Source organism: Bos indicus, chromosome 2 (assembly GCF_029378745.1).
Source record: "Bos indicus isolate NIAB-ARS_2022 breed Sahiwal x Tharparkar chromosome 2, NIAB-ARS_B.indTharparkar_mat_pri_1.0, whole genome shotgun sequence".
NCBI lineage: Eukaryota > Metazoa > Chordata > Mammalia > Artiodactyla > Bovidae > Bos > Bos indicus.
Window position 1 is genome coordinate 124,205,783 of NC_091761.1, and position 26,201 is coordinate 124,231,983.

The 26,201-nt window shown below is 38.0% G+C and overlaps 1 protein-coding gene across 18 annotated transcripts in view; it reads right to left on the minus strand.

The window, feature by feature from the left end:
* Nucleotides 1–26,201, minus strand: part of EPB41 (erythrocyte membrane protein band 4.1) — a 181,637-nt gene that overhangs the window by 42,569 nt on the left and 112,867 nt on the right. For 13 of the 18 annotated variants that reach the window (XM_070775013.1, XM_070775036.1, XM_070774969.1 and 10 more), the window contains 7 exons: nt 24,892–25,044; nt 22,793–22,890; nt 18,630–18,802; nt 6,157–6,350; nt 2,827–2,883; nt 2,602–2,643; nt 1,420–1,482 (listed from right to left, as the gene is read on the minus strand). In XM_070775013.1, the coding sequence (XP_070631114.1) occupies nt 1,420–1,482; nt 2,602–2,643; nt 2,827–2,883; nt 6,157–6,350; nt 18,630–18,802; nt 22,793–22,890; nt 24,892–25,044 (780 nt within the window). The remainder of the gene's footprint in view (nt 1–1,419; nt 1,483–2,601; nt 2,644–2,826; nt 2,884–6,156; nt 6,351–18,629; nt 18,803–22,792; nt 22,891–24,891; nt 25,045–26,201) is intronic. The other 5 variants (XM_070775001.1, XM_070775050.1, XM_070775058.1 and 2 more) reach the window with 2 other exon arrangements.

Sequence of the window (26,201 nt, forward strand, 5' to 3'; positions counted from 1 at the left end):
CCCTGGGATTCTCCAGGCAAGAACACTGGAGTGGGGTGCCATTTCCTTCTCCAATGCATGAAAGTGAAAAGTGAAAGTGAAGTCACTCAGTTGTGTCTGACTCTTAGCGACCCCATGGACTGCAGCCTACCAGGCTCCTCTGTCCATGGGAGTCTCCAGGCAAGAGTACTGGAGCAGGGTGCCATTATCATCTTCCTACACAGTTATATTTCCTTTGTACTTGAGTTAAATCCATGATGTCAGAATTTATATTTGTTTCTTGTGGTTCTGTCTTGAGTGGAGTCATAATTAGGTCATTAGAGAAGAGTTTCTGATGTGTAAACATGATCTGTTTTTTCACAGAATGACTCCAATTTCCTTCATTTTTCCTCATAGAGTTCCTCCAATCTTCTAGTTAGTTTTATATTTCCTTATCCAGTGTGGAGTCTGAAACTAGATAAAGTATACTAATATAAGTTTGGTGAAAATCTGATCAATATTGAATATAATGACCTTACAATTCCTATAGCAGATAGTATGTTGCTATTTCTGAATGGGAGAAAAGTGTAGTTTAATAATTATATGGATCCCAACACAAATCCGAGCTTTACCAATTTACTAGTCTATAACAACCACAAATAAATTACTTAATTTCTCTAAACCTCAATTTTCTCTTTAAAATAAAAATTCCATACCCATAGACTTGTTTTGGGCTTCCCTTGTGGCTCAACTGGTAAAGAATCCGCCTGCAATGCAGGAGACCTGGGTTCGATCCCTGGGTTGGGAAGATGCCCTGGAGAAGGGAAAGGCTATCCACTCCAATATTCTGGCCTAGAGAATTCCATGGACTATACAGTCCATAGGGTTGCAAAGAGTTGGACACAACTGAGCGACCTCCACTTTCAGACTTGTTTTATAATTAAACTATCTTATATCATACGAACTACTCATTAAATGCCAGCCTCCCTTCTTTCCTTCCTGTATTTTACTTTTTTTTCCCTGACTACTCTTTTGTCATTTTCACACGTCCATTTTGAATTGTGATCATACTTTTCCACACTCTCTAGGTTCAGAAGATTAAAAAACCATACAAATTTGATGCTTGAGACATATAGGAATTTATACTCTTGGACAAGTCAAGAAACTTTTAAACAGTGATACAGTTCTTTCTGAAAGTGGGTAAAACAATGGAACCATGGGATGCAGAGAGGTAGTCCCAATCATATATTTTGGATAAGTATGAGAAATGGAAACTAAAGATTCACAAGTAGAGATGGTTGCATATCTTCATGTTTACCAACATGCAAAAGCATCTTAAACCTAAAGTTCTCTCATGCAATGGCATGCAAAACCAAACGCAGCACAGAAAGAAGAAAGGGGATCAGCGAAGAATGCAGGTTACAGGCAACCAACTGAAATAAGCTTCAAGTTCATACAAACCTCCAACATTAAATTGCTATGTCTGATATAAATGTTTTCACCATCTAGTCTCTCTCTCTTTTTCTGTGAAAATGAAAGAGGGAAAAACAGAAAAGCATAAAAAATTAAAATGTTGTTCTTGCGGGAAAAAACTGCAAATTGGCAAACCAAAAAAATATTTAAAATTAAATGTCCACAGCGAAGCATATGCCAACATGAAATGGTCACAGAACCACAAGGACACACAGAGGACACAATTACCAGCAGAAAATGGATGGCCTTGTTCATGAATGATGGGAGAATGCGATGATGATATTTAAACAGACAGTGCTCCTGGCTTCATTGGCTTCTTACATAACAAGCTGTTTTATGTTGCTTTTTGAAGCTAAGCTGTTTGAGGGTTATCTTAAAACGCATGACTTTAAGAAGTCTTGAATCTCTGTGTTCCATGGAGTAGGCAAATGCTTTAAAATATTATTTAGCTTTTTGACATTGTTTCGTATTTAGTAATACTGCAGGACATACATCTCTAATGCCTTCCATAAGAAAGATCTAAGGACATTTTATACAGAGTCAGTCAATATTCTATTCAGTAAAAACATTCATCCCACTCCCTAGCTAAGAAGAGTGAGACACAGAACAGCCAAACCCATAATTATTAGCAATACTGGGAGTTGCTGCTATGATGGTTTCCATAATGCTGTTGTTTAGTTGCTAAGTCGTGTCTGACTCTTTATGATCCCATAGACAGAAGCACGCCAGGCTTCCCCATCCTTCACGGATCCCCAGAGTTTACTCAAACTCAAGTCCATCGAGCATAAATACTGAATGCATAATGTTGATTCCAAGCATATGGTGCCACTGTGAAATATTTCTTATATAGTTTAAAGGATAGATTTGGCCTTCACTTATTTCATTGTATTTAAGAAGGTGTTTTCATACTGAAAAAGTTTATTTTAATGACATTTTTCAATATACAGTACAGGATTATAATTTCTTTAATATACATATGTGTGTGTGTATATATATATATATACTTTTGTGTGTATATATGTGTGTGTGTGTGTGTATACATCTGCTACTTGAAAGTACCCTAGCTTAAGAGAAATCAATGAAAAGAATGGATCACTGTCTTTTTAATGCAATATGAAAGTCAGCAGGGGTGATGGTAATATGATTTTGTGAAAGTGAAAAATGGCTAACCTTCCTCATTCTTATCAGATCTTCAGGTTTCTCTGCAAGCTTCTGTTTTGCCATTATTAAAAAAAAAGAAAGAAAAATGATAAAGTATTGTCTCATTGAAGTTTGTTTGAACCTTCATTTTATATATATATATAAATTTTTTTTTTTTTTAAGGAGCAGGGAAGACGGGAGAAGAAAAAACTGGGGAGGGAGGGAAAAAGGAACAAGCGGCCCGCTGGCACAAACCTGCGTTTGGTCACCGTTTGGGGTGGGTACTGTGACCTCGATGTGGGTTTTTTCCACCTACATTTAAGAAATAAAGTGGTAAAAACATTTCAGGTTAGTAGGTTTCTATGAATGGCAATATTTCCAAAACAGCCACATCTTTAGGTGGTTATGAAATAAACTGATATGATGCAATTGTACAGGGGGTGTTACAGGGAAGGCCGCTGTTCTCAATAACAATCTGTCAGTTCACCATCACATTCTCAAGGCTGAAGAGGTAATATGGACAGCCAAAGGATAAAAAAAAAAAAAAAATTAAGGTAATTATTCTATTGATGAATAAAACATGTTTCTACTTGTTTCTTAAAAAGTATTTACTAAAAACAATAATTTAGGCTTTAAAAAGTCATGTTTTCTTTTTTAAAAAATGATGTAGAAGTATTTTAAATGACAGTTAAAAACAAATTTACAAATGAAGATACACATGTGTGACATATATGACAGAAACAAAAACAAAGTCTTTACACTTAAAGGACACATAAAATAAATCACATATGACACCAAACAGGTAAATACAAAAAAATTCTGTTAGTTGATCAATCTACTTAAGAAAGCAGTTTAACCCTTGAGTTTATTAGGCAACAACATATCACAATAAACTCAATGCAAATGTTACTGATGCATGCAGTTACTTCCAAGGCTGATTTATAAATAAGCACACACAGGGCTCAGCTGCAACATTCAACACACTGTACTCCCCTCTCCAGGGAGTGGGAGCCCATGTGTTCGGTGGGTGTGAAAGATTCATCCTGAGTAGTAGGAAGATAGTAACTAAGGCCTCCTGCTTAGCTTTGAAATACCTTTAGTAGCAGTCATTGTATATGCCCCAAGTGGAGTAAGCATAAATTTAAAAAACAAGACTGTTAAGAGAAAGCATAATAGTAAGCAATGCCTAAAGCACTGGATATATCAAAATGAGAAAAATGTTTTTATTAAGGGTCAAATCAATCACTCTCTATCTTTACATTCTTCACAGAACTTCATTAATTTGTGATTTTGACATATTCTTTGTTTTTGGCTTCCAAGCGGCTTGCTGGATCCTAGTTCCCCAAACAGGGATGGAAACCTGGGTCCTCAGCAGTGAAAGCGCAGTCTTAACCGCTGGACTGTCAGGGAATTTCCTTGACATCTTCTTCTTGATCACATTTGGCAGCCTTACCTCAGAATATTATGTCATTGTGCTGTTTTCTCTGGGACTGAATATAAGGAACATAAGATGACAACGAATTTTGTGATGCTGTCAAATCATAAGCACATCTGGCTACAGCCCTTTTAACTGTGGGGGTAAGTAACAACTTGGGTTACTTCTGCTCTGAATCCCACCTGCTGTGTGGCTGTTCACAAGTTATTTCACCTTTCTGAGTTTCAAGTTTTTTATTGATAGAATGGAGACAATATCTCCATAGAGTTGTGAATGCTTAGCAAATGTAAGTTTTGAATTATTTGGTAAAGCTTAAATTACTTGTTTAAATGAATAATGACTTCTTGCTTTGGGTCCTTAGCAATCCAACAGCAAGAAGTTGAGAGCCTCTACAGTTTAAGAATGGAGACCAAGTAGTTCTGCATATGCTCCTATAGAGAATATTAACTGAGATAAATATGCACACGAAGAAAGGTACTGTCTCCACACCTGCAAAATAGGTCTTGTCAAATGACTCAAGATGCCAAAAGCTCTCTCTATCTGGCACCAAATTAGTGTTAGGTAATAAGATTTCCACAATTACAGGGCTACTTTATTACTACTGCTGCTTTATATAGTAAATACAGCTTCAGGCACATGTCATAATTAGTTTCTAACTGCTACAAATAAAATTAACTCAAGTCACTGTTAGCTCTGTCACTAGTAGTAGAAGGTTATCAGAAGTGGCTTTCAGTCTGATCTCAATACAAGTATCTGAAAATGTATTTATATAGAATTAACCAGCAAGAAGGCCCCCTACTGGCACCTAAATGGTGAGCATATAGCAGGAAGTGATCTCTCCACTCTGCTGAGGTCCCAAGAGCAAAGGGAGGGAACCTATTCATGAAGATACTTTTGTCTGCCAGATAGGTGAAAGAACAAGGAAGTAAGCACAAAGCCAAAGGAATCTTAGCCACCAGAAAGATTCCCTTGCCACTTCTGGTAATTCAACATTTTCAGTTAGCAATATAAATGAAAAGATAGTCAAAGTGCCAGGTGAGCTACCCTAACATTAAAAACTGAAGTAGTCTAGCATCAAAAAGGCACGGTTGATACTGAACCTTGTGGCCAATGTCAAGCACATTTGGCTAGATACAAAAATGCAAACACTTACCCTTCATTCAATCTCCCCCTACCTCTGGACTCGAGTTGGTCTCAAAGGACAGTGAGAACTATGTCACACTGAATACTTTTTTAATACAATCAAAACAGAGCCAGAATGGCCACGCTTTATAGATGAACTAGATATTGAACTGGCTCCAAAAGAACAGAATTAATCAATCTATCTGCCAAGGTGAGAGCATTTACTAAGGTCTTACACAGTTTTACATTTCTTAACAGACATATAAAAATGTAGCTTTTCTTATAAAGATTGTTTCTATTAACTTCTGTTGTCAACAGTGAGACTTGTATTTACTTTAATAAATCTGAACTGACACCTCAACTCCATAGCTGCTTAAATGCATTTTTAAAAGCTCATCAACATATAAAAGACTAGTTCAGGTACAGTTACTCCTGGGAAATCTACTAATGAAACTTGAGATTTTTCAACAAAGTTCAGTGACTGTGGTACAATCAACTCAGAACTATAAACAATTCAGTAGCATAACTTTCCTTACAGAATGGATCTTCTTTTTATAAAGTTACTTAAGATTTGAACAACCACATATATGTGCTTCATATAGTATCTGGATATTCTTCGGGCACATTACATATATATCCATTTTAGGAGATCAAATTATATTTTAATCATACTAGCTGAGCTTACTCTTAGAAAGGAATGTGGAGATTCCTTCTGGATGAGTAAAAATTATTTTTAAAAGCAGATGATCACAGTGCTGGTGACTTTTACAGACTCAGTTTTTAAAATTTAAGTTGGGTAAAGCTGTGTGTCACCTGAAAACATCTGGGAGAGCTTACAGTCTTCATGACATAATTCTTTGAAAATATTTTACAGGTTTACAGGGAGTTACCTTGTTTCAGAAAGAGTAAGGAAGAAATAACTTCGTTAGGATTTAACAAAAACCAGTGCTTTGAGAACCCTCCTGCTCAAGGAGTCAACACCTCTGAACCAAAAGTGAGTGAGCTGGACCTCTGGGCTTATGACATACCTTCCATGCTTCCGAGGGCTCTGGCTCAGCATCCTCAGGCGGTGCCTCTTCCTGTTTCACTTCAACCTGCACTGTTTCTTTCTGCGCTTTCTTGACAGGCGCTCCTGGGACACCGCCTTCTGCGGCTGGGCTCGGAGCAATGGCTGGTGCAGAGGTGGGCCGAGGACTTCGGTCTGCTGGCTCAACGGCCGCTGCTGCATGAAAGAGACAAAAGTGACAGAGAAGTGAAGGCGAGAGTCACTGTACCACCTTCACAGCCACCAGGTCAAAGAACTGTGGCTTCAGGACACATATGAGTGTTACCGTGTCCAGTGGTTAACACACAGAAGGTAAAAAATGAATTATCAGTGTTCTGGCAGGAGACCAACGGCTATAATGGACAAAAAAGTTAGAAGAACCCTGACAGAAAAGCTAAAAAACTCCTGATGATGATCATATTCTATAAAGGGTGGGATGGGAGGCAGGACGGGGGTGAATGTGGACAACAAAATATTAAAAAAAAAAAAATGAAAAGCTCATTTTATTAAAAAGTTGGCAACATTGTTTAACCTTGTAATCTATTAGCTTTAAGAACTTGTTAGGTAGTCTATGAAGGAGAAAAAGGGTTAATTAAGTCTGATTTCTTCCAAGAAGACTTTTTGAAATAAAGATGCATTTATTAATAGGTGATTTCAGTAACCTAAAAATATATTCTAGAAAAGAGGATTAAGTCTGATTTTTCTGTTAAGCCTCCTTGGAATGATTACAAAATAACTTGGGATAAAGGAATCTTCTTATAAGACATGCACACTTTTTGATGGTTATTTAAGAGCAAATCTTTGAACCAGACACTTTCCTTTTTAACTTTTTCATTAAAAAGTAAAATTCAATCCATTCAGCTAGTTTATGCCTTTCGGCTGGGGCATTTAATCCATTTGTAGAATACTCTCTGACATAAATTGAAGCAAGATATTTTTTGATCCACTTCCTAGAATAATGAAAATAAAAACAAAAATAAACCAAGGGAACCTAATTAAACTTAAAGCTTCTGTGCAGCAAAGAAAACTATAAACAAAACGAAAAGACAATCCACAGAATGGGAGAGAATATTTGCAAACAAAGTGACCAACAAGGGATTAATTTCCAAAATACACAAACAGCTTATGTAGCTCGATATCAAAAAAACAAACAACCTAATAAAAAAATGAGTGGAAGATCTAAATAGGCATTTCTCCAAAGAAGACATGCAGATGACCAAGAGGCCCATGAAAAGATGCTCAACATCACTAATTATTAGAGAAATGCAAATCAAAACTACAATGAGGTATCACATCAGTCAGAACAGCCATCATCAAAAAAGTCTACAAACAATAAATGCTACAGAGAGTGTGGAGAAAGGGAACCCTTCTACACTGCTGGTGGGAATGTAAATTGGTACAGCCACTATGGAGAACAGTATGCATGTCCCTTAAAACACTAAAAACGGAGCTATCATATGATCCAGCCATTCCACTCCTGGCCATATATCTGGAGAAAATCATAATTCAAAAAGTTACATGCACCCTAATACTCATTGCCCCATTAGTTACAACAGCCAGGGCATGGAAGCAACCTAAATGTCCATCGACGGATGAATGAATAAATAAAGAAGCTGTGGTATGTATATACAATGGAATATTACTGATCCATAGAAAAGAACAAGAAAATGCCACTTGCAAGGACACAGATGGACCTAGAGATTGTCATACTGTGTGATTAAGTCAGACAGAAAAGACAAATATCATATGTTACCACTCATATGCGGAATATTAAAAAAAACAGTGTTATTGGGTTGGCCAAAAAGTTTGTTGAGGTTTTTCCTCAACACATGAAAAGATGCTTTTTGGCCAATCCAATCCAAATGAGCTTATTTACAAAACAGAAATAGACTGACAGATGTAGAAAACAAACTTACGGCTACCAAAGGGGAAAGGGGTGGAGAGGAATACATTGGGAGATTGGGACTGACATATACATACTACTACTATAAAATAGATAACTAATAAGAACCTACTGTATAGCACAGGGAATTCTACTCAATAAGCTGTGATGACCTATTGGGAAAGCAATCTAAAGAGAATGGAGATACATATATATTATATATATATCAGGTGCATATATGCACCTAATTCACTGTGCTGTCCATCAGAAACTAACACATTGTAAATCAACTACACTCCAATAAAAATTAATTTAAAAATAAAATAAATTCAAAACCTTTGGTCTTTACTCCTTAAAATAATCAAAACAACACTTTGAGTTCTACCCTACTCTCTTCCAGAGTCTTATCAATCTGCATCATCACTCCCATTCTCTAATATATTCAGAGCAGCAGTTCTCAACCAGGGGTGATTTTGCCCCCCACTCCATGAACATTTGGCAATATCTGGAGACATTTTTGGTTGTCACAACTGAGGAAAGACGTAGGAAGGGGTACTGGCTCTAGTGTGTACAGAATAAGCTTGCTGGTTCAGTTCAGTTCAGTTCAGTCGCTTAGTCGTGTCTGATTCTGCGACCCCATGAACTGCAGCACGCCAGGCCTCCCTGTCCATCACCAACTCCCAGAGTTTATCCAAACTCACGTCCATTGAGTCGGTGATGCCATCTAACCATCTCATCCTCTGTTGTCTCCTTTTCCTCCTGCCTTCAATCTTTCCCAACATTAGGGTCTTTTCAAATGAGTCAGCTCTTCACATCAGGTGGCCAAAATACTGGGCCTTCAGCTTCAACTTCAGTCTTCCAAAGAACACTCAGGACTGATTTCCCTTAGGATGGACTGGTTGGATCTCTTTGCAGTAAAAGGGACTCTCAAGAGTCTTCTCCAACACCACAGTTCAAAAGGATCAATTCTTCTGTGCTCAGCCTTCTTTAGTCCAACTGTCACATCCATACATGACTACTGAAAAACCACAGCCTTGACTAGATGGACCTTTGTTGACAAAGTAATGTCTCTGCTTTTTAATACGCTGTCTAGATTGGTCATAACTTTCCTTCCAAGGAGTAAGCGTCTTTTAATTTCATGGCTGCAATCACCATCTGCAGTGATTTTGGAGCCCAGAAAAATAAAGTCAGACGCTGGTTCCACTCTTTCCGCATCTATTTCGCATGAAGTGATGGGACCAGATGCCATGATCTTCGTTTTCTGAATGTTGAGCTTTAAGCCAACTTTTTCATTCTACTCTTTCACTTTGATCAAGAGGCTCTTTAGTTCCTCTTCACTTTCTGCCATAAGGGTGGTGTCATCTGCATATCTGAGGTTATTGATATTTTTCCCGGCAATCTTGATTCCAGCTTGTGCTTCAACCAGCCCAGCGTTTCTCATGATGTACTCTGCATAGAAGTCAAATAAGCAGGGTGACAGTATACAGCCTTGACGTACTCCTTTTCCTATTTGGAACCAGTCTCTTGTTCCATGTCCAGTTCTAACTGTTGCTTCCTGACCTGCATATAGGTTTCTCAAGAGGCAGGTCAGGTGGTCTGGTATTCCCATCTCTTTCAGAATTTTCCACAGTTTATTGTGATCCACACAGTCAAAGGTTTTGGCAATAAAGCAGAAACAGATGTTTTTCTGGAACTCTCTTGCTTTTTTGATGATCCAGTGGACGTTGGCAATTTGATCTCTGGTTCCGTTGCCTTGTCTAAAACCAGCTTGGACATCTGGAAGTTCACGGTTCATGTATTGCTGAAGCCTGGCTTGGAGAATTTTTAGCATTACTTTACCAGCATGTGAGATGAGTGCAATTGTGTGGTAGTTTGAGGATTCTATGGCATTGCCTTTCTTTGGGATTGGAATGAAAACTGACCTTTTCCAGTCCTGTGGCCACTGCTGAGTTTTCCAAATTTGCTGGCATATTGAGTGCAGCACTTTCACAGCATCATCTTTCAGGATTTGAAATAGCTCAACTGGAATTCCATCACCTCCACTAGCTTTGTTCATAGTGATGCTTCCTAAGGCTCACTTGACTTCACACTCCAGGATGTCTGGCTCTAGGTCAGTGATCACACCATCATGATTATCTGGGTCGTGAAGATCTTTTTTTGTTTGTGTGTGAAGATCTTTTTTGTATAGTTTTCCTGTGTATTCTTGCCACCTCTTCTTAATGTCTTCTTCTTCTGTTAGGTCCATACCAATTCTGTCCTTTATCGAGCCCATCTTTGCATGAAATGTTCCCTTAGTATCTCTAATTTTCTTGAAGAGAGCTCTAGTCTTTCCTATTCTATTGTTTTCCTCTATTTCTTTGCACTGATCACTAGGTTAATTAACCCTAATTTAGGGCAAAGACTATATATAGATTGCTTTAGAGGGAATATACAATATATGCTTATGACAAAAGCTTGATCTCACAGAGTTAAGAGCTGTTTTGGTTTGGATTACTGGGCATCTAAGTTTCACATCACTCACTTTAAAACAATCACTCATACTCTTTTTATGATTTTTATCTTCATTCTTTCAGGAACTAAAAGAGGACATCCATATACTTTGTAGTAAGAGCTCGCTGGCAATGTTTAGAAATGCAGTGTGTTTCCATATGATTTAATAGTTCTGATCATCAACCTTCATGTGCTGAGACTTTAAAATCTTAATTAAATTACATAGAAATCTGTATAAGTTTTTATTACACACTTTCCAGCATTCTTAAATTAAGTATACTGAATTTAACTTTTCCTAATAAATTTAGACTCATAAGCAATACAAATTAGGTAAAATAAAAGGAATTCCAAGAATCAGGACAGATTAAAAAATTGAGATTCACAAGTATGTCATATACACAACACCAAAGAAGAATTGCTTGATGTACTGTAATGAGCTCTAGAGAAAGAAATCACTCCTCAGGGCATACACAGGAAAAAAACAACAGAAACCCAAGGATCTAATTTATCTTTCAGTAGAAACTCTGTAGCCTCTTGCAAGTCCCTGCTCCTCATGGGTGCTCTAAGCCCGTCAAGGCAAGAATGGCAGATGGCAGACCAAATCTAACAACACAGGGGAATGTGACAAAATATTTTGCTCACAGTTGTGTTAAAGTATCATTATACATGTGTATTCACACCTCCTCTCAAAGAATTAATTCGACTCTGTCTGGCATCAGAGAAGCACAGCCCATTCTTTCACCATGTGTTATTTTGCCACTTGCATTTGGTTTTAATCCAACACTAATATTGCAGAGCCAAATGATTTAAGTTTTCAGTATTCCTAGCCCTGGCAATCTGTGCTATATGTGGAAAAGTAGGTATAAGTGTGGTAACTGGCAGTTAGAAACAGAGGCAGAAAGTTGCAACATTTGCAAAATATGGAAGATATTAACTCTATGGGAAGTTCAGCTCAGCTGCTCAGTCGTGTCCGACTCTGTGACCCCATGGACGGCAGCACAGCAGGCTTCCCTGTCCATCACCAACTTCCGGAGCTTGTTCAAACTCATGTCTATTGAGTCAGTGATGCCATCCAACCATCTCATCCTCTGTCCTCCTCTTCCCACCTTCAATCTTTCTCAGCATCAGCATCTTTTCCAATGAGTCAGTTCTTTGCATCAGGTGGCCAAAGTATTGGAGTTTCAGTCATTTCAATGAATATTCAGGACTGATTTCCTTTAGGATGGACTGGTTGGATCTCCTTGCAGTCCAAGGGACTCTCAAGAGTCTTCTCCAACATCACAGTTCAAAAGCATCAATTCTTTAGTGCTTAGCTTTCTTTATGGTCCAACTCTCACATACGTACAAGACTACTGAAAAACTATAGCTTTGACTAGACGGACCTTTGTTGGCAAAGTAATGTCTCTGCTTTTTAATATGCTATCTACATTGGTCATAACTTTTTGTCCAGGGAGCAAGCATCTTTTAACTTCATGGCTGCAGTCACCAGCTGCAGTGATTTTGGAGCCCAAGAAAATAAAGTCTCTCACTGTTTCCATTGTTTCCCCATCTGTTTCCCCAACTCTATGGGAAAGTTGGATATAAAAATACATTACAAATCCTAAATATTAGTAACTTTAAAGTCACACCTAGATCTTTGTCTTTTTTTCTTACAGGTTAATATTATCCCAAAAGTATGTTGAGCAAAAACTTAACTATGTACACACTGATATGCAATTCAAGCATAAAATATCACCTAGGACCTCTGGAGAGAAGCAAATTCCTTTTCTCCATAAAAAGTTATAAAAAGTATGGATCACAACAGAGAATCATGGTAGTGACTGTGGTTCTTGTCTTTTTATCTTTTTATTTTTCTTGTATTTTTAAGCAACTTGATATATAAGTCACATACTATAAAATTCACCCATTTAAACTGTATAATTCAATGCTTTTTCATATATTCAGTGTTAGAGGTAGTGATTACTTTTTAAGATATTCTGGCTTTTCAGTTTTATGAGTTCATTTGTTAGCTATTAAAAGATTTTGGTGCATATATAGAGAACACTTAACTCTAAAAATTTGAATTATTTCCCATTTCTGAAGGTCTAGACAAAGAAGAGTCCTGGTTGTGATCAGTTTGTGGGCCCATTAACTCCAGTATTATATTGCTCTTATCTGACAACAATAGAATCAAATTATTTATTAGAGCAGTGATGAGTAAAACTCAAAGCGATCATATTGAGTAAAAGGACTCTTAAATTCTAGTTCTAGCTCTGTTCCTAGCACAATTTCTGCTAGGATGGCATAGGTACAATGGGTATGCAATGGGTCAGTGGTTCCATTATCAGAGGAGCATGATTCATCTTTGGATCTTGAAGAAACGAACAAAAAAACCCAGCTGATGCTCATCTCCACCACAGACAGATGTGGTATCTAAGAGTGAAGCTTGGGCATTTGTTTTGTTTTAAAGCTCCAAAGATGACATGGACATATTCCCCCAGCAAGAATCACTGCAACCAACTACTCACAGGACGGATACGGCTTGGCATGTGAACCTGGGAAGTTATATGACTGTTCTGTGCCCCAGTTTCCTCAATCATAAAACAAGAATTCCTAAACGCTTTTTGTCCACTAGATTGTTGGCACTAATAAGAATATATAGAAATGATTTGAAAATCAAAAAAATGCAACAAAAATATAAGCTGAAAAATCCTTGTCATCATTATTAAGCATATTCTTGTGACCTCCTACTCTATCATATAAATTGGGATCTGAATCAGTTTTAGTTCTTTAGCTGGTGAAGCAGATGCTCTGAGCACCAGATATAACAAAAGAGAAAGGGAGTGTTCATTAAAATGAGGTCTCTTATAAGTAATACTTACTAAGTTTCCCTAATACACCATCTTGAGCTTAGAGGGTTATATTATTGAAAAAAAAGGGAGGCCTAAGAGGGGAAAGTTTCTCTGTTAAGAAGAATGGAAAAGGATCTGGGCAAAGGAGGAAAAATAGTTTTTATAGACACGTTTTCAAATTCTTATACTGAGCAGACAGTACGCAGAGAAACAGAAGATGTTTGAAAACAGAACTACAAAAAAGTCCTACTCAGTTTATATGCAATTTAGATGTTTAAAAGATAATATATAAAAAACATTTAGAACAGTACCCAGAGCACGCTAAGTGCTCAATGAACTGCCTAATGAACTCTTTTATCCTTCCTCTTCCACAGAAAAGAAGTTATCCTGGTGAAGGATAAAAAACATGGCACTGGCAGAACAGTTTTAGATATTCTTAACTCTGTCACTGACTATGTGACATTGGGCAAGTCACTTAAATTCTAAGGTTTAGAATTTAATAATGATGAAATAATAAACATCAATGGATATTCTTTTAAGAAATTAGAAAAAGGACAGTTCAAAAAAGTAAAAAGAAAATAATAAAAATACTAGCTGGCAAAAATTAAATTAAAAATATATTACAGGAAGAAAACAAAACCCAAAACTGGTTCTTTGGAAAGATTAATAAAATGAACATATCAGTTGCAAGCTTGTTAAAAAAAAAAAATAGGGATAGGTGTATAATACCAATATGAGGAACACAGAAGGGGACACTGCTGTAGATCTTACAAATATTAAAAAGATACAACTTTACTGCAATAAACTTGAAAATTTAGATGGATTGGGCATTTCCTAGAAAAAGCACAATTACCAAAACTGAAACAAGAACTAGAACATCTTAATAGTCCTTTCTAATAAAGACATTGAATCTGGAAGCAAAGAACCCTGCCACAAAGGGATCTTTAGAACCAGCTGGCTAGAATTTATAGGTGAATTCTTCCCAAACATTAAGGAAGAAATAATACCAATCTTACCCAAACTCTTCCAGAGAGCAGAAAGAGGGAATACTTCTCAATTTACTTTGAGGCCTGCATAAACTTGATACTAAAACCTGACAACATTTACAAGAAAGGAAAATTACAGGCCTATCTCTCATGAATATCATTGCAGAAAGCTTTAAATGACATAAGAAGAATATATTATGATCAAATTGAGTTTACTTCAAGAATGCCAAGAAGGCTTAACAATGGAAAGGCAATCAGTTTAAGCCATCATGTAACATAAAGAAGGAGAAAAATCCTACTACTATATGAACTAATGAAGTGAAAAGCATTTGATAAAAATCACCATTCATTCATGGTAAAAACTCTCAGAAGTTTCCTTCTCTGATAAGAGGTAGCTATGTAAAACCCAGAGCAAACATCACACTTAATGATGAAATACTGATGCTTTCTCCCTGAGATTGAGAGTAAGACAAGAGTATATAAAGAATACCCACAAATTAATAAGACAGGCAGCCCAATAAAAATACGAGCAAAAGATTTGAACAGGCACTTCAGAAATAATGATATGCAAGTAGCTATAAATTATGAAAAGGTACTTAAGTTCATTAGTCATCAGGATATGACTGAAAACTTTTTTATGGTCAAAAAAGTTCATTCAGGTTTTTCTATAATATCTTACAGATTTCCCCCCTAAGAACACAGTGTATAACTTAATAAGAACTGGCCAATATTAGTCAATAGACAGAGACATCAAGGTTTTTTAAAATCTTGAACTATGAGGTTTCTACAGCCAGAAAAAGAGAAACAGTCAACATATGATTTCTATAAGTAATAGAAGAGTATTTCTAAGTAAAACTTTCTAAATTGGTCAAAGTACCAAAGCTCAATAACCCTTGAACTGTTGATTATTTTGCTATTAGAAAAGATACATCAGGCATAATATCTATATAACAAGGAAATTTCATTAAGTGGAAAATGCCATGGAATATGGTATTGGATAGACATGGGTTTTTGTTTAAGCTATCTGTGAGATCTTGAATAAGCTGCTTAAAATTTCCAATTACAGTTTTCTCACTAAAAAATGGGGATAAAATAATGGGAATGATAGCTCTCCAAAACTAAACTGGAGGTAGGGTGATTTATTGGACAAGAAGGCAATGCCTGATGCCGTTATAAGAATATGGCAGGATTTCCCTTGTTAAGGGAAGAATCTGGTTGAGAATCCAATCGCCAATGCAGGGGACATGGGTTTGATCCCTGGTCCAGAAAGATTCCACATGCCACGGGGCAACTAACCGTGGGCCACAATTACCAGGCCCGCATGCTACAACTACTGAAGCCTTTGAAACTAGAGCCTGTGCTCAGCAACGAGAGAAGCTACTGCCCTGAAAAGGCCGTGCACGGCAATGAAGAGTAACCCCTACTCACCACAACCAGAGAAAGCCCACGCAGAGCCACGAAGACCAAGTGCAACCAAAAATTAAATAAATTCTTATTTTTAAATAAGAATATGGCAGACATGAGGACTGAGTCTTCATACCTTAGACTTAACTTGTCCAACTCTGCTCCTCTCTCAGACTTTCGCACTGTACTAAATGATCAAGCCTAGGAAAAACCTTGATTTTCTTTTCCTTACCATCTCCAACACTTAATTTACCAGTAATCCTGTCAGACCTGGCTTCTGAATTATATCCCTGATCAGTTCGCACTATCTTTAATGCCAATATTCAAGTCCTAGCTGCTGCCATCTCTCATGCAAATCCAGCAACAGACTTCACCATTATTCTGCTTTTCTACCCCTGGAGTGGAGTAGATCTTTGCACTAGCCACATGTGTCTATTTATATTTAGTTAAAAATGAGTTTCTCAGTTTCATAGCCACATTTCAGGTTCATAATGGCCACAGGTGGCTACTGGCTATCAAACTAGACATCACAAAATAGAAGAAAGTTCTATGGGACGGCACTGATCTAGACACCTGCCAAGCTCACTCCTACCTCCAGGGCTTCATACTCACTGCTCTCTCTTCAGGAATGTTCTTCCCCCAGATTTATTTATTTAACCTCGTAATTCAGGTTTCAGTTCAGATGAGGCTCCTCAGAGAAACCTTCTGAATTCAGATTGGACCACTCAGTCTGACTTATTAGAAAAGACCCTGAAGCTGGGAAAGATAGAGGGGAGGAGGAAAAGGGGACGACAGAGGATGAGATGGTTGGATGGCATCACCAACTCGATGGACATGAGTTTTAAGCAAATTCTGGGAGATGGTGAAGGTCAGGGAAGCCTGGCATGCTGCAGTCCACGGGGTCACAAAGAGTTGGACACAACTGAGCGACTGAACAACACTTCAGCCTGAAGCAGCTTCTCAACTGCCCCATCCCCAGACACTGTCCCTCCCATCACTCTGGCTGTTTTCTTTACAGCGCTCACCACTATCTGAACGTGTTTTATTCTGCTTCTGTTTCTACCCATAATCATAAGCCCCATGAGAGCAGGGCCACGTTTGCATGTTCACACCTGTATCCCCAGTAACTAGAATAATACCTGACACACAGAAATGTACAACAAATTGCTGAACAAATAAATGAGTTAAGTATCCAACAACCAACATGTACTCCAATCCACTTACCTGCTATCATATCTTGAGAAAAATTATTTAATCTCTGAGCTTAATTTCTGTGTGTGTGTTATCCACTCAGTTGTCTCCAACTCTTTGTGACTCCATAGACTATAGCCCACCAGGCGCCTCTGTCCAAGGAATTCTCCAGGCAAGAATACTGGAGTGGGTTGCCATTTCCTTCTCCAGAGAATCTTCCTGACCCGGGGATCGAACCTGGGTCTCCTGCATTGCAGGTGGATTCCTTACCATCTGAGCCACCAGGGAACTTAATTCTTAGTGCTATCATGAAGAATAAATAAATCAAAGACTACAATCTGCCTTGTAGAGAAAAACCAGAAAGAAAGAAACCTGACGTGCAGTACAGGAACAGAAGTTCTGCTGCTTGATAATTTCCCAGCGTGGCTAACCCGTTCCTGATTCCTTTAAAGTGAGTTAGGCGTTTCTGATATATCCTCCCACAATGCGACAAACCAGAATACAGCAGCATAGTTCTGGATAATAATTAACAAAATAATAATTCTGTGGCCAGAACATTAACAATATCTTAATGATACTTAATATTTTAGTATCAATTATTAAGTGCCAACCACTGTGCTAAGCAGATCATCTCATTTAGTTCTCATGAAAATGAGGTAATATTATAGCCTCATCACACCCACTTTATGAATGAGAAAACTCAAACAGATGAAGTAACTCATTCAAGATAGATCATAAATGTAGTGGCCGAGACTGGGAACCAGGTCTGATTCTGTAACTCGAACCTTTAACTACCGTACCACGCACCTTGCTTTTACAGTAGACAACACAGAGCTGCAATCAGCGATACTCTGTTTTGTTACTGCCTTCTGAACTTTTATTTATTAGCCACCTCTTTTTAGCGGCATAAAGAACTGAATATGGCTTGGGAACTCCCTGGATGTTCAGTGGTTAGGACTCGGCACTTTCACTGCTGGGGCCTGGGTTCAATCCCTGGTCAGGGAACTTAGATCCTGCATGCCATGCGGCACAGCCAGGGAGAAAAAAAAGAACTGAATATGGCTTATTACTTCATTTCATTAATGTTAATGCTCTAAAATCCTTAAGACTAAACTTAGAAAAACTGAAACAGGTCTTCTGTCAGTATATACAATCATGAAACATTTATTTCCTCCTCCTTGTATTTAAACAAAATTTGGAGACTCCAATAATATGATTGTTTTTTCTGTCTATAATTGACACATGACAAATATTCTAAACTTTTCCAATGATTGCCACAGCACTAGAGTGAGGCAGACTCTCTCCTTCTTTTCTACTTCAAAAATAACTATTTAAGAATGTCCAAGAGGGCGTTAGTATAGTATTTTACATTCGGTTTCTCCCTGTGGCAGAGAATTTTGAATTCTAATTCTAGTGGTATTTAACCCACCACTACCTGGCAGTGGGACCCTGATCTAGTTACTCCTCTCTCTGAACCTTTTTTCTCCTTTTCTTAAGGTGATTTCACTAAAGTATACAATTAGTAAGATCCTTTTCATTTTCCACTGACCTTCTTTGATTCTTTTATAGATAACCGTACTTTCTTTGCACCTGATCACATCCGATAACACATTTCCTTTCTCTCTCTCTAAAGAGTTAGGATGACAAGAAATCATTAATTCTCAGTACAAACCTCCATCAAGGCTTCGGGATGCCCGTTTGCTTGCTGTGCGCTCAAAGTGTGGGGCAGGCCTGTCAATCAGAGCACTAGCTTGCCTGGTCTGAGCCTGAGTTCGGCCACTGTATCGGAATTTGGATCCCAGGGCAAGAAATTTGCTTTTAGGAATGGTGTCTGTAGATGTCAGTCTGGAGGGAAAAAAACATAATAATCATATATTATATACATTATCTTACTCTAATGAGACTGAAATTAAAGCCAAAATCAAGAATTAAAAAGTTTCATAACTCTCATCACTTCAGTTCAGTCGCTCAGTCCCGTTCGACTCTTTGCGACCCCATGGACTGCAGCACGCCAGGCTTCCCTGTCTATCACCAACTCCCAGAGTTTACTCAAACTCATGTCCATCGAGTCAGTGATGCCATCCAACCATCTCATCCTCTGTTGTCCCCTTCTCCTCTAGCCTTCCACCTTCCCCAGCATCAGGGTCTTTTCCAATGAGTCAGTTCTTCATATCAGGTGGCCAAAGTATTGGAGCTTCAGCTTCAGCATCAGTCCTTCCAATGAATATACAGGACTGATTTCCTTTAGGATTGACTGGTTGGATCTCCTTGCAGTCCAAGGGACTCTCAAGAGTCTTCTCCAACACCACAGTTCAAAAGCATCAATTCTTCGGCACTCAGCTTTCTCTATAGTCCGGCTCTCACATCCATACATGACTACTGGAAAAACCATAGATTTCACTAGAGAGACCTTTGTCGGCAAAGTAATGCCTTTGTTTTTTAACATGCTATCTAGGTTGGTCGTGGCTTTTCTTCCAAGGAGCAACTGTCTTTTAATTTCAAGGTTGCAATCACCATTGGCAATGATCTTGGAGCCCAAGAAAATAAAATCTGTCACTGTTTCCATTGTTTCCCCATCTATTTGCCATAAAGTGATAGGACCGGATACCATGGTCTTCATTTTTTGAACTTGAGTTTTAAGCCAGCTTTTTCACTCTCCTCTTTCACTTTCATCAAGAGGCTCTTTAGTTCTTCTTCACTTTCTGCCATAATGGTGGTGTCATCTACATATCTGAGGTTATTGATATTTCTCCTGGCAATCTTGATTTGAGCTTATGCTTCATCCAGCCCAACATTTCATATATAAGTAGGGTGACAATAAACAGCCGTGACATACTCCTTTCCCAATCTGGAACCAGTCTGTTGTTCCATGTCTGGTTCTAACTGCTGCTTCTTGACCTGCATACAGATTTCTCAAGAGGCAGGTAAGGTGGTCTGGTATTCCCATCTCTTGAAGAATTATCACTATACCCCTGTAACATTTTCATCATTTTATATATAAAAGAAACTGAACCTCAAAAAAGGCTACTTGCTTAAGGTCACATAGCTGTTAAGAAATAGGGTAGTCACAGAATTCAAGCCCAGGGCTCTTGTTCTACACTCCTAGAATAATTTTGTCAAACGCACTCCAAACTCAATGCCTGGTAATCTATTTAATAGGTTTTTTAGTGTATTTTCAACTCAGAAACCTCATCTTCTTTCTACACAGTACTCTCTGCTCTCTTTTGTCATGGCATTTACTCCACTGAATTGAAACAATCTATGTTCTAGTCTCCACTATGAGACTGTGAGCTCTCTAAGGATAAAGAATAAAGACTGACTTATTCATCTTTGTGTTTTAACTTCTGGCATAGTGCCTGGCTGAATCTGGCCATTCAGTGAATGTTTGCTGAATAAATGTATACATACATTGCTACATCAAATACTACCAAAAAGAGAGTCCTCCCCGCCCCTCTTTGGGGTAGCTTATTTTAATTCAGCAAACACTTTCTTTTATGTAATGAAGCATTGTTGTTTAGTCACAAGATATGTCCAACTTTTTTGCAAGCCCATGGATTGTAGCCCACCAGGCTCCTCTGTCCATGGGATTTCCTATGCAAGAATACTGGAGTGGGTTGCTATTTTCTTTTCCAGGGAATCTTCTCAACCCACAGATTGAACCTGAGTCTCCTCCACTGGCAGGTGGATTTTTTTACCACTGAGCCATCTGCTGCTGCTGCTGCTGCTGCTAAGTCGCTTCAGTCGTGTCCGACTCTGGGCGACCCCACAGACGGCAGCCGACCAGGCTCCCATGTCCCTGGGATTCTCCAGGCAAGAATTCTGGAGTGGGTTGCCATTTCCTCCTCCAATGCATGACAGTGAAAAGTGAAAGTGAAGTCACTCAGTCGTGTCCGACTCGTAGCAACCCCATGGACTGCAGCCCACCAGGCTCCTCCATCCATGGGATTTTCCAGGCAAGAGTACTAGAGTAGGGTGCTACTGCCTTCTCCAACTGAGCCATGAGGGAAGCCCAATGAAGCATTACATGTCAATATATCCTCTTATTTTGATGCAGTGGATATAAATATGCTATCCTACAAGCAAATACACCAGATGCAACTGAAATCTATACCATAGATATTAAACATTAAAAATAACTCTTTTTTTTTTTGGTGGGGGGATAAACTAGGAGTTTGGGATCAACATATACACACTACTATATTAAACAGATAACCAACAAGGATCTATTATATAGCACAGGGAAGGATACTCAGTATTTGGTAGTCATTATAAGGGAAAAGCGGAGAAGGCAATGGCACTCCACTCCAGTACTCTTGCCTGGAAAATCTCATGGATGGAGGAGCCTGGTAGGCTGCGGTCCATGGGGTCGCTAGGAGTCAGACACGACTGAGCAACTTCATGCATTGGAGAAGGAAACGGCAACCCACTCAAGTGTTCTTGCCTAGAGAATCCCAGGGACGGCGGAGCCTGGTGGGCTGCCGTCTATGGGCTTGCACAGAGTCGGACACGACTGAAGCGACTTAGCAGTAGCAGTAGCAGTATAAGGGGAAAGAACCTGAAAATATATATATATATAACTGAGTCACTTTGCTGAACACCTGAAACTAACAGAACATTGTAAAGCAACTATCATTCAATTTAAAAAAAAAAAGAAAAAAAGTTCTTTTTATTCTTCCTCACCTTCATTTAAAACTATTTCTTGGTTTTAAAGTAGATGATGGAAGCATAAAGAAATATCTTAATGTCAATAATTAAGATTTTTTAATTTAGTGTAACGTGTAACCTGATGGTTTATTTGAAATGAGAATTGAAATGTTATTTTCCCTGACTTATTTTTCTGTACACTGTTCTTTAGTGCGAAGTATGACATAAAAAATACAAATAGAAGAAAAAGATATCATGGTTCTCTCTCTTGAGAACCATTTAAAAAGAGTCAAGTTTATTTATGAATGACATGGCATAAGGTCTGGCATTTGCTTCAAAATAATCTGGGAAGTAGTAGGAAAGAGTGGGTGGGGATACAGATGAAACGAGATTGGCACTGGGGTGATAATTATTGAAGCCGGGGTTTGGTACAAGGAGAGCTCATTATATTATTCTCTTCACTGTGCTATACATGCAATTTTCATTTTCTTAAAAAGGCTAAATGACAACAACTAGTTGGCTCTCCTTTCAATGTGAGTAATGATCTGCCTGCTGGATTTTAAGTTCCATTAGGACTGAGACCAGCACTACTAGAGGTTATTCCCAATGTCTGTATGAAGGGTAAGCACACAGGAAGTGCTTGGCAGATGAACAGAGGGGCTAAGCATGTGGCCTCAGGAAAAGTAAAGGAGATGAAGCTTTCTTCTGTCTTCTGTTTATCTGATACAATTGGGCTTCAAAGGTGGTTCTCTCTGCTCCCTTTCTGGGGTTGATTAGAACCAAGATAAGGATCAGCTTCAAATCTTTAACCTTGTTAGAGTAAGAGACCCACAGCAGGTAGTTAGGCACTCCTTAGAAAAATTGCACATGGAGGTCAGTCAGAGTCCCTCTTCCTGGTAGGGCCGGATTTAGCCCCCTAGGGCAATCCCAGAGCCTCTTTTAAACACAGGCTCCTATTCCTCACTCCCTCCTCCTTCTGCCATACACAGAAAGATGCTCTGGGTGTGTGGAGGCCGTGTTTTTCAACCCAAAGGAGGGAAACTAGATTCATTTTGTCTTGCTTAAGATGATCTCACCTCAGCTAAAGAAAAGACTGCCAACCATACAAAGAAGGGAATTTCAACAGCAGGCTTAAAATAGAAACACGCATAAATAATTTAATCTTGAAAAATACTGAAGTGAGAACAATACCTGAAAAACGTGTGATGCTCTACACAGACTTTCCATAATTTCTTAGCTGCTCGGTAACTGGGAAGTTTGAATCCGATGGTACTTTCGTACTGTTCTTGCTGTAAGTATACAGATAAACACGGAGCACAAAGTATTAGTCAACTACTGAAACAGGACCAGAGAAACGCGGTGCTACGAGGAGATGGCTGCAAATGAAAGAATGTTACTAATCTAAGGACATAAAACAGCACTTGAAATTTCTTCCAACTTAACAAAAGAAATTTGTACACTGAGGGTGGTTTTGCTATACTATTTACACATCTTATTTTGTTCAGAAACACACACGCATACATACACCGTACATTTTCTGAGACATAAATAAGTCATGTTTTGATTATCCAGACACTGTTCTTCCTGCATTTAGGATACTAGGCTACTCAATAATCAGGGACTGGGATAACAGATGATTCTTCCAATGAACTAATATTATTATGCAGTCATTTTTAGAAATAGAAACTAAAGATTGTGGTTCAAACCAGATTCTTGAATTACTAAATATTTTTTCTTTGATTGCTTGTTAATTTATCTAGATAACCTCTTTGACTGAAACAAACCACATCCTGCAGGGCTACTGGAAACACTGTCCTGCTCCCCTTGCCTCTGTTAATGTCAGTTAACTTCTAGTGCCTATTATGGCCAATAGCACTGTGATTGGATAGTATCATCTATATTTTTACACACGAGTTTCTTCATGTGTAACTGAGATTAGAGAAGTTACTTGCTCAGTCTCACACCTCTTAACTGGCAGAACCGGAATTTCATGGTTTCCCCTACACCACACTACTTCTAAATCATCTATTGCAGTCATAATACTACATTACACTTCTCAAAATCCTCCTGTTGTTCTTTATTGCTTTCTAAAGTAAGACTTTTGCATTTTTAGTATATATTATATAGTTAACATTTAAAAAAACAGAGGACTTTCTGTTTTTTAGTATATATTATATAGTTAACATTTAAAGAAACAGATGGGAAGTGTATATATATATATATATATATATATGGTGTGTTTTCTTTTCTGCCTTCCAACATAAAAAAGGAAGCCTGCAGAGGGAGAGACTCTTCTATTCACTGTTCCTAGCCCCTAAAATAGTGTCTGACACAAAGAAAGCTGTCAAAAAACATTTGTTGACTGAATGACTCTTGTATTTGGAACTCTTTAACTAGGCACAGGTAAATTATTACAGTCCTAAACAAATGCTTCAGCGATAACCCTTATCCGAAATTTTAAGGCTGCACATTCAGTATTTCCATGCTGAAACGACGAGTCATTTTTCACCAGTAGATGGTGATATACACACAGAAAAGCTTCTTTACATTAGTAGGGTGCTTTTCTGCTGAGAGCTTTTACAGCTGTCATCTCATTTGATCTTCAAATCAACCTTGACAGAAGAAGGTACTATCCCCCTTGAGTGATAAAGAATGCCTGAGATCTGTCAAGGGTCTTTTACTTAGTAGGTGGCAGAATAAGTGTTGGAACTTTTTTTAAAAATTTAATTCCTACGTGAACAAGTTTCTGCTATACCATGACAGGGCTTTAATATAAAAGTTAGACTTAGCCAGCAATGGTATATCCTGAAAATTGACTAACAACTGAGTTATCTGGTACAAAGTTGAACATCCAAGTCTACTACAAATCTAGAACTTGACCCTGGAACACATTTCCAGTCACTACCAGAAACTACACATACAAATAAATTTATTTATATAGATAAGGGATTTGTGGTGCAAAATGAAAGTAATTTAAACTCACAGGTTAAATATCTCATGCTATTTAATTTAAAAATATTTTCCATCAAGTTTTTACCTGAAGCAAACAAGGAACAAGTTTATTAATCCAAATTTCACTGCTGGCCTTGGTGTATTTGCTTACATGAAGAGAACTGTCCAGAAAACCAACAACAGTAAAGGAAGGAAGAAGCATCATGGGACTGATTACTTTAGGAAACAAAATACCAGCGCCTAAACAGTTGGCTGTAGAGAGGGAAACAGGCGTGAAGAGCTGTTTTAGACATGATCTGTGTTTGATTCAGGAGGAAAGGGAATCATGAGCTCTGTACCTCTCCAGGCCGAATCTTAATGAAAAAGCTGCTACGTTTGTAAGAAATCTTCAGCACTTTGGGCCAAGGAAAGCGGTTAATTCTCAGCTTTTCTTTGTAAACCAGAAGGCCACTAGAGCAGACACCTAGGATGATATCCACGCCCTCCAAGTCCTGAGGAAAAAAGAGTTAGAATGTCAGTCTTGAGCCAAATGCTCAACATAGCTGACTCTTATTAGACAATCTGAAGCTATCAACAACCCAAAATAGTTACCCTAACAACTGTAACCCATGGAATTACTTGGTCTACGTCAAAATGTTGTTACTATACCGCGTTTTAAAAAAATCATCATTATTACCTATCATAACTATCTTTAAAATTCCAAATGACACTCCTTAATACTATTTCTATAATCTGCTCTAAGGAAATAATTCAAATCACAGAAAAAGCTTTATACATGATAATGTTCAGAATGTTTTAAGAGTGAAAAACTGTATATAACCTAAATATCCAAGCATTAGGCTTAAATTTTGTCCATCCATACAGTGAAATATGATGTAGCTGTTAAAATAGTTAGATTAGACTTTGGAAGATAAATGGGAAAATAACTATGTTGTTAACATTAAGTGAAATAAAGCAGGACAAAATTGCATATATAATTTGATTCCAAGAATATAAAAGATTTTCATAGAAGAAAGATGTGTACACCAAAATGGTAATAATGCCATTCTTTAGGTGGTACAATTACGAGAAATTTTTTTATTTTAGTTTTCTATACTTTAATTACAATAGACATGTATTGTCTTTTAAAAAGCATTCAAATGTCAAAAAACTAACACATGTATGTAAAAAATTCAAATAATACAGAAATGTGTAAAATTTTAAAAATCTACCCTCATCCTTCCATACTCTTTAACTGTAACCAGTACTACTTTGAAAATTTCCTGAATTATCCTATTTTCTAGGCACATACAATTATGTGTGCATAATACATATGTGTGTGCTGTGTGTGTGCTAAGTTACTTCAGTTGTGTCCAACTCTCTGTGACCTTATTGACTGTAGGCTGCCAAGGTCCTCTGTCAAAGGATTCTCCTGGCAAGAATACTGAAGTGGGTTGCCATTTCCTGCTCCAAGGGATCTTCCCAACCCAGGGATCGAACCATGTCTCTTATGTCTTCTGCATTGGCAGGTGGGCTCTTTACCACTAGCACCACATGGGAAACCCCAATATATACATACATACATGTAAATGTATTACTTATATATATATGTCACCTTTATAACGGAGAAGGCAATGGCACCCCACTCCAGTACTTTTGCTGGAAAATC